Here is a 12,995-nt window from a genome sequence, read left to right as displayed (position 1 = left end):
TTATTTTGATATAGTATTTCCATGGGCAAATTAAATTTCAAACATAGACATTTTATTTCTTTACCCACAGTTGTGACCTTGACTTGTGGAAATAGGGATAAACATGTATAAGACACTCAGTGTTTCTTGGCTTTTCCTATAAATCAGGGAGAGGTCTTTTGTGAATAGGACATTTCTCACTGTAGCATCCTCTACAGTATATGTTAAATATCTCACAGTTATTATTCTGTGTCAACCTGTGTTAAAAAGGATCTTAGGAATTATGAAATTCTGAAGCAACAGTTATGAGTTAGCATAGGTCTTTAAGACTATCTCCATGGAGCTGGAGTGTTGATTCAGTGAGTGGCTAAGGGAGCTTGTTGCTCTTGCAAAGGGTGAGAGTTCAGTTCCCAGTACCCACATCAGGAGGGAAACAAACACCTGTAACTTCAGTTCCCAGGATCCAACCAATGTTGTTTTCTTGGATACCTGCATGTATATGCACACACCCTCACACAGATCTGCACATATACACATAATTAAAAATAATAAAACCAAAATCCTATAACATCTCCTTGTAGATTCTGGACTTTTTTGCTCATGGGATGTGCATACCTGTGTGATTATTTCATGCCTTGTGGATAATAGGAAGTTTTCTACACAGTACTGGGTGAGTAGCATGTTTAATAGAAAGTAATCTATAGTGATTTATAAATCTTGAAGTCTTCTATGTTAAATATCACAAACTTATGAAACTATTATACAGACTTTTTATTATCAAACTCAACGTAAAATAATTCTTAGGAACTAGCTTATTTTCTGTCTCCATAGTTCTGCTTCCTCTGATACTTCATTGCCGGAATAACTTCCATGGGTCCTGACTTATTTAATAGCTAATTTAAATAAATGAATAGGAAGTATATACATAACTTTCTAATTATTTGTCTAAAAGCCTGAAGAAAGCAGTTATTTAATATGTGTGCCTTATGTTTCTGAAGTAAAGAAAGACACAAAGGAGTCTTGAAACGTCACTGAGTGGACCCACTGACAGAGCTGGTGGAAAGGAGGTGTCATTATTTTGATGGTTTACCTGATGATTTTGCACTTTTTAGTAGGAGGTGATCAAATGCAATGGTGGAGTTGAGAGTCAAGAAAGAGCCAAAATCCTGTTTGTGGCTGAAAAAGGCCTCCTTTCTCCACATTTTACTCTTAAACTTGCCAAGCCTTGTTCATTTTGGCTTTATTTTTAAAATGCATTTCTGATGAGTGAGGAAAGGTTTTGTACTGTGTTTTCAATGACTCACCCAAAATAACTCTATTGAACTTGTGAAGGGTCCTGTTCTGAATGTAGATTTTGTTTGTTCTGCAGTGGGCATGAAGTAGCTGCAAAAAAATAGATTAGAGATGGGAAATGTTGTAGGAGAAGCTAGTATAGTTCATATTTACTCAGGATCAGGTGGATGTCAAAGAACTGATTTTCTTTAAAAAAATTATTTTTGGTGTGTGTGTGTGTATGTGTGTGTGTATTTAGTGCACATGTTCATGTATGTTCACATTTGAAACAAACATTATTAACACTACCCCCCACAAAGCTCTTCAAATATATCAGTATTAAACTGATATGTAGTATTCCAGGTACTATTACCAGAGAAAGAGAGAGGGAGATTATTTGATATAACTACAATTCTGCCACTTACAGATAAGATTTTAAATAAAATTTTGACTTCTTAGATATAAATGAAATGGTATCTTAACTAGAATTAAAAGGCTTCAATGTAACCAGTGCTAAACTAATCTTGTTTTCTAATTTGAAGCCTGTGTTAAAACATTTTACATGATATATATCACTCACTACTGAAGCTTTTCCATCTACAACTTTGTTATTTAACCACAATATGCTTTTTGTTCTAGCTTGAACTTACTACAATTTTTAAAAATCTTTATAAAAATAGAAATAAAAGCTATTCATTAGTATTAAGAGTAATTTCCTCCATATGAAATTGACTTATTTTTGTCTCTTGCAACATAATAACTACAATGGCCCTATGAGCATCTACTTAATTTTGTGTAATCCTCACACTAACTTGGGAAGGTAGTTATGATTACAATATCACATATGAAGAAAATGATATCCAAAGAGAAAGAAAACATTCAACTTTAGTCTGATACCAAAGGCCTTCCACTTTCTACTCTATATTGTCAGTTGACATTGTCCATTTAATATAACTGCATTTCTCTTCTTTATAGGCATTAATGACTTAGACAATATTCTCAATGTAGAATATTAGCAATGCAGATTATGCAACTGGCCTATCCTAGGGTACTTGTCTGGAAAACAGCCAGATACCCAGATTCTCCTCAGGTTTAGCATTCATTATTGAATAAATCAAATAACTTGGACATTAAAAATAACCTCAGAGTTGACCACACAAATGGCTTAGTTTTTAAGGTATTATCATGTTGTCTGATGGATTTTCTTCTGAAGAAAGTATACATATTTCATTCTCCATTAAGTTTTGCAATGTAAAATAAAATACTTGTGCTACTGAAGATTCAATAATTGCTATATTCTATTCTTATGAAACTTTTTTACTCCATTGCTTTTATTTATTTATTTATTTATTTTGGATTGTGGTTGAATGACTTGTAAATATAAGCTATACTTCATTATTGCCTTTCCCAAGAATTCTTTACTGTCTAAAAATGCAGACAAAACTAATTAAAAAATAATGCATATTGCAGAAAAAACACAAAGCAAACATGCCCCTAATTTGTCTCCTCTGAAAAACAATAACAATTAGACATGTAGAGTAAGTATAGTATCAGGAGTACAGTAGTAAAGATATTAAAATATGTCCTCTCATGTTTACAATGTGGCTGGTAAACTAAACATATTGTCTGAATCCAGTCATATAATTTGCTGCATAATTCAGTACCCCCCCCAAAATGGCGTGTAGATTTGTATATCCAGGAACAGTTAGCAGGTTATGATCATGACTGGTGGAAAAACAGAGTGAAGAATTCTGAATCAGCTGGTTTGTCCATTCAGGTATTAGACAGAACAGGAATGAATTAAAAGACAAAAGAAAGCAACAGCACATAGATAGCTATGACAGAATGGAAGCTGGAGACAGCAAATGTATGGAACAGGATCCAACAAGGTTCTAGATACACTATTAGGCACAGTACTTACAGCATTTGACCAAGCCCACCAACAGTTATCTAGGCACCTCCTTTCAGTCTCTCTCTTCTTTCCACAGGCAGCTGCTTTGGGAAAAAATACTAAAGAGTTATCTTCACCCTTAATATAGAACTCTAAAGCATATTAAGAAGTAAAAGATTCTTTAATAGTGAAAGATTAAGCCACTGATGCTAGAAGCATCCTTCTAACTCCCTTTACATTTCATCCCAAGTGTAGGAGATCATATTGGGATGGCTCTGCAAAGCCAGCCTGGATTTTGGATTTGATCTTGGGCATGATGATAAATCATCAGGAGTTGTTGTTTCCAACAATAAAAAGAATGATATATTGTGAACTATCCAATGTAAGGACCATGTTAGAAAGAAGACAGAAAAGAACAAAGTCAGGAAGGTGAAGGATATATTTTAAAAGTGTATAGCTTAAGTGTAAGTGCACTCACAGAAAACTAGATACCATTCTACCTCAAGAACATTTTACATTCTAACATATCCACAAATTATTTCCCTTGGTTACTACTGTATATTTAAATTGAAATCTTATTAACTGCCACGGTCTATTTCAGGTGGAAATTTTCTTCCTTAAAATATTATTTATGTAAAAATGTTTTTTCAGTAAAGCTAAGACCAAAACAGGAAGTATTATAACTTCCTTTTCAGAGTCCAGCCATGTACAATAAAATATTGGAAACCTTCTATATTCTGTGTAGATACTTTAGAAATAACATTAGAAAGGATGCTCCTTGTTTGATGTTACATTTTGTCTATTACGGATAGAATTTGAGTCTTTTTTTTCCTCATAAGAGATAAAAATATGACAAAGGGTGATATTGAAGCTCATTTAAGCTATTTCAGAACCTTGGCACTATCAGCTTCTTGTCGCATCCCCTAGCCCCCAAATCCAAAGTTAGCTAACTCTACATTCCGCGGGTCATTTCTTGTTCCGCCCCCTTTCCTTCTGTGTCAGCAGTTCCAATGTGGTAAGTCCATTCTTTCTTAGTACATTTTCCTAAACTCATAGCCAGGACACACGTTTCTCCAGCGTGCCTGCAGCACCAGGGGAAGCTTTTACACTCCTTTCATCTTCGCCCAACCCCTCAGGCATCCCACACTGAAGCAATGCCTCGAAGAATAGGTCTCTGGAGCCCAGTCACTTGTTTGCACGCGGGGGCGTTTTAGGAGACTTGGCACTTTACCTCTATTTCTGGATGAGCGAGGAGCTGAGAGAAGGAAAAGCTATGAGCAAACAAACAAATCTGGCTCTTTCCAGAGGCAACCGCGAATGGGCGGGTCAGCTCGGGCCTGTCAGGCCAAGCCCCGCCCTGGCTCGTCTCTTCTGCCTCCGGCAAGACAGCCACCGGAAGGGGGCGTGGCCTCCGTCGTAGGCGGGGCGCACAGCTGCGAGGGGCTGGACTGTGTCTGGAGGGGGCGTGGCTAGGAAAGGGGGCAGGACGGAGCCTCGGAGTGGGCGGGGTCATGCCGGCCCGGCGCTCGGCGCCTACCGCGTTTGCCGGAGCCACTCGCGCTCCTGCGCCCCGCCAGGCCGGGTTCACGTGAAGTGCCGGCCCTCCGCCCCTCCCTCTCTCCCTTCCTTCCCTCCCTCCCTCCCTGTCCCCTCCTCCTGCGGCGCCCGCTCCAGCTCCCCCGGGCCCCCTGCCCGGCTGGGAGCTGACAGCAGCGGCGGGGGTCCCCGCGGCCGCCGCCGTGTCCCGCGCAGGCTCGGGCTGGGCCCGCGGAGCCCCTGGTGCGGCCATGAACCGACCCCTCACGGCGTCGGCGGAGGCGGAGGAGGAACTGGAGTGGCAAGTGGCGAGTCGCAGGAGGAAGGCCTGGGCCAAGTGCCGCAGCTCCTGGCAGGCATCGGAGACGGAGGATCTGTCCACTGAGGCTACGACGCAGGACGAGGACGAGGACGACGAGGAGGACCTCCCCGGAGCAAAGTTGCCGGCGGCGGCGGGGCGAGGTCGGTGCGCCGGGACGTGCGGGCGGGGAGGTGGCGTGCTCCGGGCCACCGGGCGCGGGGACCGGGCGCCCCCCGACCTTTAAACGCGCGCGTGATCCGCGCTCTAGCGCCAGCATGTGCACCTGGCTGCCGGGTGTCTCCTCTGGATCGGGCGCCCAGAAGTCTCCCCGAGGCTGCCGTTTGCCCCCGGCGGATTCTCCTGCAAGGGAGTGTAAGAGTGGCACAGCCTCTGAGTACTTTTAGGGTCCCTAACGAGTTGTCCCTTCGCTCTGCTCCACAGGAAACGTGCCCAACGAGAAGATCGCAATATGGCTCAAAGACTGCCGGTGAGTCCAGCTCGGGTTGCCCAGGGAGAAGCGAGAGACTCGGAGATGTCTCTGGGTCGGTCCCGTGGCGGCTGTAAGCTAGGAACCGGAAAGTGAGCCGGCCGATAGCTTCCTTCTTGAAGCGTTTAGAACTGGAAGTGTTGTGGCCGCTGATTATTTGTGACTGAGTTAACTTTACAGTTAGGACCCTAAAGTTTAGCAGCCTGGGCGTGATGTCAGCATCAAACTGATCAGGCACTAAAACAGGTCTTGGTGATGCTTCTTTGGCTGGTTGTGGAATTTCTTCAAAGAATTCTGATGTTTCGTAGGATGTTTCATTTTGTCTTCTGCATATCTGGCGCGGAATCATTTTCCTTTCAAACGTGTTTTAGACGAATTTAATTTACTTAACTACCCTAACCGGGCTTTAATTTTAGTTGTGTGCCTTAAGTCCCTCCGAGGAGCTATTAAAACTAGCCAACTTGGTCCTTGGAGTTTAACTCTTTGGACACGGGTTTGTCAGATGGCATTGGAATTCGAAGAAGGAAATGGAGCATTCAGACTGCTTGAGTCTGTAGTTACATGCTTTGGCAACAGGCACAGAAATGCTTGACAAAATACAGAGAATGGGTCGCATTGCAAGTAAATGTGACTATAGTTAAATTTTTTTCACTTTTATCTTTTGCAATTTATTTGCTCTTTGAAAAATCTGTGTAAAGACAATAGCTTTTAAACTTTTGTTGGCATTTGCTTCTGGGCATATAATTGCTTTCTCAGGTTATGTTTGTCCTAGGGATTTGTGTGTGTGTGTTTGTGTGTGTATGTATGTATGTATGTATTATGTATTTAATTATTTAATTTTGGAAATTGATTCCTAGATATGGTAGTAATTGTTGTCCCCTAAAGACAGATGGCTGTTTCTGTTTAGTGACTTGAGTAACTGGAGACATACTGATTGCTCACTGTAATTTTTTTTTTTTTTTTACCTTTGTTAATGGTATCCTGGAAGTCTCTAAAATATTATGGAATGTATAGATGGTTCCTCTAAAGATGCACAGAAGCAAATACATTTCTTTAAGACATCTTTAGGTTAACAGCCCAGCTTAGTTTACCCCTTTGATTTCTGAATTATATGAATATGTCAGCAGAATAGTGTGAAATTGAAAGGTTGAAATTATAAATGTAAATCTTCAAAACTTTTTAGGAGACAACTTACAAAGCAGTGTGTTTGAGGTTTCTCCATCAAGGAGTGAAAAGGGTAGTCTAGCCTTGCTTTTATTCAAGTCTTTAATGTTTACATCTTGGTCCTGATTTAAAATCCATTCCTGAATACAGTATTGGCTTACCCTTAAAATAGGTCTTAAAATTTCTAGCATTTTATTTCAAGTGGATAGTCAAGGGAATTTTTTTAAATGTAAGAAGAGAAAAATCACATTTTAAAAATCATGTATAGGAATTGGGATTGTAGAAGGAACCATATCAAGTAGACAGGAACTAAATACAACTTTCAGGTAAATGCTGATATTGACCAGGATACAACTTCAAACCAGAAAATTCTAGAAGTTTCATGCTAAACTTAATAAGCATGATTCTGCAGCCTTCTGTCCCTCTCTTAGACTTCTTTGTTGTTCCAGTAATTACCCCTGTTCAATGCACAAGCAATATTCATTTGTAACTGGGAAAGTTAGAAGATGTAATCTTTAAGGTTGGTTGTTCTGCTGTAGATTTGAGTGCTGGATATTTGGTAGTCTATTTTTTAAAAGCAATTTGAGGTCCTTCTTAGAGTTGTGTATGAATTTATTTTGTACATTATTTGCAAATGATTGGAGAGACAGCATTTTTCTCCCTTGACAAATTCTGGAATGCTGTTTTCTCATTGCTATCCATATCATGAGTGAAGATGTCATACATTCCCTTCTCTGATGGACTCTTTATTCATTCTAATAATTATTTCTTTTTTCACTAACCCAATAGACCAAATTGATGTGTAGGAAGCAGTAAGGATTCTGATGGGATTTGAAGAAGGGTAGTTAAGGAGAAGAGAGCTTGCTTTTGAAGGAGGCCGGTCATATTCTGCCTCATTTGCCATTTTCTGTTAATGCAGAGCCGCCCAGGCAGCTGTGGAAACAGAAATACAGTGTTTGGGCCCAACTAAGAAAAGAGCCATCAGGAGGGGGAAAAGTTACATAATGACAGAAATTAGAGCTTAACTGAAATGTATGCAAAACCCTAGACTTAAAGGTTTTACCAGTCCCCATATGGTACTTGCTCATGATTCTTCTGCATCTCAAAAGCACTAATTTTCAAAGAACCACCTTGCTTATATATTTGCACTTTTAATTGGCATTTGATAGCATTTCTCTGAAACAGTTTCCAGGATGGATCCCACTTCTGATGAAAATTGTTAATAGGTAGGAACTGTTACTGAGAAACTAAAGTTAGTATCACAGATTAGAACCTTCAGAATAAAAGAAATTGTCTGTGATTCAAGTTCCAAAACTAAGTTGTTTTGAGAAAAGTAGAAGTATCTCTGTATTTGAAAACCTATTCTGAGACATTTGTGTTTGAACTACAAACAGGGGGGGAGGAAATCAGCTTGGGCTAATCCTTAACTCCTAATTAATTCCCAAACTGAGTTGAGGACTTTTCAAGTTAAGTGACAAAAATGTGTCACTTTTTTTAAAAGCAGAAAGTGGTTTTCAGGCTTCGCTGTGTTCATGAGAAAGACATTTGTTGAGGTGGAGAGCAGCCATGTACATAGGTAGTGCTCTGAACTGCTGGCTCCGGTAACAGGTGAGAATTCAGGAACAGGAGTTTATTTCCTAACTCCTACAACTTTTCCTTTTACTAAGATAAGTTGCTAGCTAACCACTGAAAATGTATTTTCTTCTAAACCTGTTTTTTGCTTGCTTGTTTTTGTTTTTGTTTGCTTTGTTTGTTTGGTTTTGGTTTGTTTCAGCAGAAGGCACTGAGTGAAACAATTCCTTAGCCTTTGTTATCTCTCTCTCTCTCTCTCTCTCTCTCTGTCTCTTAGTTTTTGCAAAGAAAATAACAATTTATATCATGCGCTGTTGCTATTCCTGCTCTTAATTGCTGCAGAGTAGACCTGTGATTAAGCCATTGCTGGTGAACTGACTTTGACAACACGTATTTGCCTACTTAGAAGGACATTACTTATGTAAGCCATGCACATTCCTGGTGTTTGGGGAGGAGCGCTAAATTGATTAAGATGCTTGCTTAGCTGTTGCTCTAAAGTGAAGCTGTGCAGTGACAGTTCTCCAGATGGGTTTTCAGAAGACTGAGGCTTCTGTGTTTCTGTGATTGCAGCACCCCTTTGGGAGCCTCACTGGATGAGCAAAGCGGTGGAGCACTGAAGGGTAAGAGATAGTTTTCTCTTTTCAAAACTGAGAAACTTCCTTAGTCTCTTAGGTGAAAGTGTATGTTTGAATTATACAAGTGAGGCTCGTGTTTATAAAATCCGCCATTCTAAGCTAGAAGCCCCAAGGGAAAAATATTGTCAGAAGCCATAAAAGAACATTAACTTTAAGTAACTTTGTTTCCCAAAGGTTTTCACAATATGGTAACTTATATTCTTATTGCCCAAGTAGATATTGTAAAGACTGATTAAATATGATTAAATTTACATTATATGTAAATATAAAGAAAATTTATAATGAGCGAACTAGGTTAACTTTATCATTTCTTTGCTTACACGAACTGAAGTTGCCACACCTAAAATTTTCACACCTGTACAAGACAAAATTCTCAAGTTCAAAGTACAAGAAGAATGTACAGGTAATGAATGACAAGGTGACTAAAAAGCATTTACAGTGTCAGGAAAATAAAGCTTCAGGCCCTGATGTCATCTGAAGGTATAAATGGAATGGTTATTCCAGGACCTGGCTTACTATAGAACTCTCCAATCAAGTATTTTGTCTAATCAAATATCTTCAGAGGTATAAGAAATATAAAGTAGAATCCCCGAATTCTGGAAGTTTTACCTGGATCATTTCTATACAATAGGGGGAAAAAAGCTTATTAATTTCTTGAAATGACAATCTTAATAATTTTTGAGTATATTCAGGTTTGAGATATTTTCCTGTGGTTTGTGAAATATTTTGCTTGGTTGACTTGTTTATTTAGTGACTTTGTACAGTAATGGGGTCGTGGGGAAGAGTGGAGCACAAGGGTATGGTTTCTGAATTTTCACACTCTGCTCTAGGTGTACTTGTGAGAAATGGAGGAAGCTTCGAAGATGACTTGTCGCTGGGTGCTGAAGGTATGTTTGTTGAGAAACTATCTTTCTGTAGTTAGGGTTATCTTAAGAAATAAGGCAAGGACCACATCCAGAGCGCTCAGAGTTCATCTAAAGGTCTTGATAATGGGTCACTTTCACTGTCCTACCCTGAAGAATCCTTTTCTGGATGCCTCTGAAATACCATAGCTACAGCTTGCCTGGCTTAAATTCTTGCAGGAACTGTTTGTGACAAACTATGGTGATATAAATGAGAGGAAAACTGTCCCAAAGAAGGAAAGGGGCTTAAAGAGTTATGTAGGAGTTGAAGCTGAGTTTTAGTTTAGGGAAGTGGACTCTTGTCACACGTACAGCTGTGGTTTGTCTTTGTTCTTATATTTTCTCTTTTTCCTGGCAGTTAAAGATTAAAGCACAAAGACGAAATGGAGTTAGAAGTTAGAACATTATGCTAGTGCCTATTTCAGGGTGCTTTAGCACTGTAGAAGCATGTCGTTAAATTCTTAGTAGGTTCCCAATAAAGCTTCCCAGTATGAAAAGTTAGGTTTCTCTTTTAAAGACTGTTTTGTTTTTGTTAAAAGTTAGGGCTTTTACTTTGTTTTGAGACAGGTTTTTGCACTACTGGGCACAGTGGCCTTGAATTCCTCTTGTAGCCTCAGGCTGACCTCCAATTCACAGTTGTTTGGCTTTTGCCTCCTTGGTGCTGGGGTTGCAGGTGTGAGCCACCATGCTTGAATCCACATTGATTTTGTCTTATTTTGTTAGGTAGAATAGATTATTAGTAGGTCTTACAAAGAAGTAAAGGTTTTTGCTAAATGCTGATGAAGAGTAAGTTTATCCACTGTGTTCAGTATCCTTGATCCCTTGGTACTTTACCTCTGTTTGTAAGCTGAGTTACTTAATTAGAATAGTTATTGGTCGGATGTACAAAGAAGCAAAATCAATTCTCACCATTTTGTACATGAGAAATTCAAAAGTCAACTGCTGAGGTGGACATTTTTGTTATTAATGTCTTTGCTTTATTTTTATGTAAATAGAAAATTAATTCTAAATATTGGCTTCTATTTGCTTTGACCTTGTTAATCTAGGATAAAGTTGAGAGGAAGTTTTTATAGGAAACATTACATGGAAAGGTGTATTACTAAAGACTGACATTAACATTAAAAACACGTAAGAAATATGTGAATATTGTGGTTTTACTTAATGGTACCTAATTATATTTGCCTTTAAGATGTTCTTGATTGACAACTTTGAAATTTAATAGACTATGTATACCAGTATATGCTGTTTATCTTCCTTGTTACTCTTCAGCCTGGCCCAGAAATTGAATCGATTATTTATAGATCTTTTTAAACACTCAAATAGGAGTAGTTTTATATTGCCAGAAAGTACATGCAACCTCCAAAAGCTGTTGGTCCAGTTCTGACCTATCTCTATTGTAGTTTCAATAATGGACATTTAGCAAGCCAACCGTGACAATATAGATAACATGTCTTCTCCATAATTGTGCCATTGTTCATCTAATGACTGTGCTCTTCATTTATTTATTTTTTGTTTGTAGCCAATCACCTACATGAACCTGATGCTCCAGTTGAAAACTGGTATGTACCTGTTTGATTCTGCTTCTTTCTAAAAGTGAAAAAGGATTATAGAAAATCAGGTTTTAAAGTATCTTACTGTATTTATAGCAACAATATCTTGGCCAAAGAGAGAAGACTACAGTTTCATCAGAAAGGGAGAAGTATGAATTCTACTGGGTCTGGAAAAAGCAGTGGTACGGTGTCAAGGTGAGTCCTGGTAAGGCTGGGATTTCATGGTGTTAAGGGGACCTGTCACTTTCTGTTCTTGGATATGATGCTGAGAGTATGAATCAAAGGGAACCCAAAGTGTCTTCAAAACTATCCTAACTGACAGGATCTTATTATGTAAAAACCAAGAACACGTGTAACTAAGCAAATAAAAAGCAGTAACTATGTTTATTTCAGTGCTGGAGTCCAGTAATGAGTGATTAAAGCTCTGTGAGCATCCTGAAACTCCATATTAGAGTAACTTCTACTTGGAAACAACCAAAACTCCCCGCTCTGTGAGAGCCTTGAATAACTCTGACATAGAAATCAGCATAAAGCTTCTTAATTGGTAGCTTGATATTTAAGGCTAAATTTGTTTTCAGCTTGTTAACGCAATCTTTAAGATGTGCATTAAATCAACTGCGTGGGCCTGTGGAACCAGTTTTCAAATTGCTGTACAAATTACTGTATCACAGCCGAGGTACTTTTCTTTGAAGCAGATATAGGCGTCCTCTATACAAGTTCCCTCTCTAATGTTCTTGGTTCCTTATCAAGTCTTAGAAAGCTTGGATTATCACTGGAGTGAGAGCATATGATAGTGTTGAACTCCCAGCAGATTGAGAGCATGAATTTCCTTTTATGTAACTCTATCTTCCTCACCTTATTCCTTACCCCACCCCCACCCTTCCTGAGTGAATATGGACCCAGAAGAGCTGGAGGCTCCTCCCCTGCTTTCTTACCCCAGATTGTCTCCTTCATTGCTTCTTCGTCGCCTCTTCTAAGACAAAAATGTCTGCCAAACTTGTGTTTCACAACTGGCTCCTCAGTACCGAAGCTCTACCAACTTCCTGAGATGTTTTTCCTTTTCCTCTCTCCTTCAATCCATTCTTTCCTTATCATGCATGGTCTTTTTTAACTGAATTGCTTTACTGAAGAGTCCCTTAAAAATGTCCAAGAAAATAAGGTGAGGAATCCCTTAGAGAGTCTATTTTGTGTCTGGGGGATTAGGTGTTAGCAGTTGAATTTCTGTTTTTCCAACACTAGCACCCTGAGAAAATGCACTTATGTGTCCCTTCTAAGGGTTGTGCGTTCCTTCTAAAGATTGTGCATCCCATTAGTGCACAGTATCAGACAATAGAGAACCTAAGGGCATTAAGATAGGACTACAGATCTCCTGACAATGCACTGTAAACTGTAAGCACATTTTACATCTTTCCATTCATCTCCATTTGTTGTAGTGTTTCAGAACTGCTGGAGCTTTATGAAGAAGATCCTGAAGAAATTCTATATAATCTTGGATTTGGACGAGATGAACCAGACATTGCTTCTAAAATTCCTTCCAGGTTTTTTAACTCATCGTCCTTTGCCAGAGGCATAGACATTAAAGTATTTTTGAGTGCACAAATGCAACGAATGGAAGTAGAGAACCCAAATTACGCTTTGACAAGTAAGAGTTTGATGTTAGAGCACTGTTTTAAATTAGTGTCTAAGCCAGGTGGTCTTTGTTGTAG

The 12,995-nt window shown here is 39.2% G+C and overlaps 1 protein-coding gene across 2 annotated transcripts in view; it reads left to right on the top strand.

Annotated features, from left to right (window-relative positions):
• Positions 1–4,770: 4,770 nt before the first annotated feature.
• Itprid2 (ITPR interacting domain containing 2) overlaps positions 4,771–12,995 on the top strand; it is a 36,958-nt gene continuing 28,733 nt past the window's right edge. Inside the window, exons 1-7 of one of the 2 annotated variants that reach the window (XM_051184380.1) lie at positions 4,771–5,140; positions 5,421–5,466; positions 8,773–8,822; positions 9,668–9,724; positions 11,259–11,298; positions 11,386–11,484; positions 12,723–12,931. In XM_051184380.1, the coding sequence (XP_051040337.1) occupies positions 4,930–5,140; positions 5,421–5,466; positions 8,773–8,822; positions 9,668–9,724; positions 11,259–11,298; positions 11,386–11,484; positions 12,723–12,931 (712 nt within the window). In that variant the 5' untranslated portion in view covers positions 4,771–4,929. The remainder of the gene's footprint in view (positions 5,141–5,420; positions 5,467–8,772; positions 8,823–9,667; positions 9,725–11,258; positions 11,299–11,385; positions 11,485–12,722; positions 12,932–12,995) is intronic. The other variant, XM_051184379.1, reaches the window with a different exon arrangement.

Source organism: Phodopus roborovskii, unplaced genomic scaffold, assembly GCF_943737965.1.
Source record: "Phodopus roborovskii unplaced genomic scaffold, PHOROB, whole genome shotgun sequence".
Taxonomy (NCBI): domain Eukaryota; kingdom Metazoa; phylum Chordata; class Mammalia; order Rodentia; family Cricetidae; genus Phodopus; species Phodopus roborovskii.
Note: the sequence above shows the minus strand (reverse complement) of the source record. Positions and strands in the feature narration are given on the sequence as shown.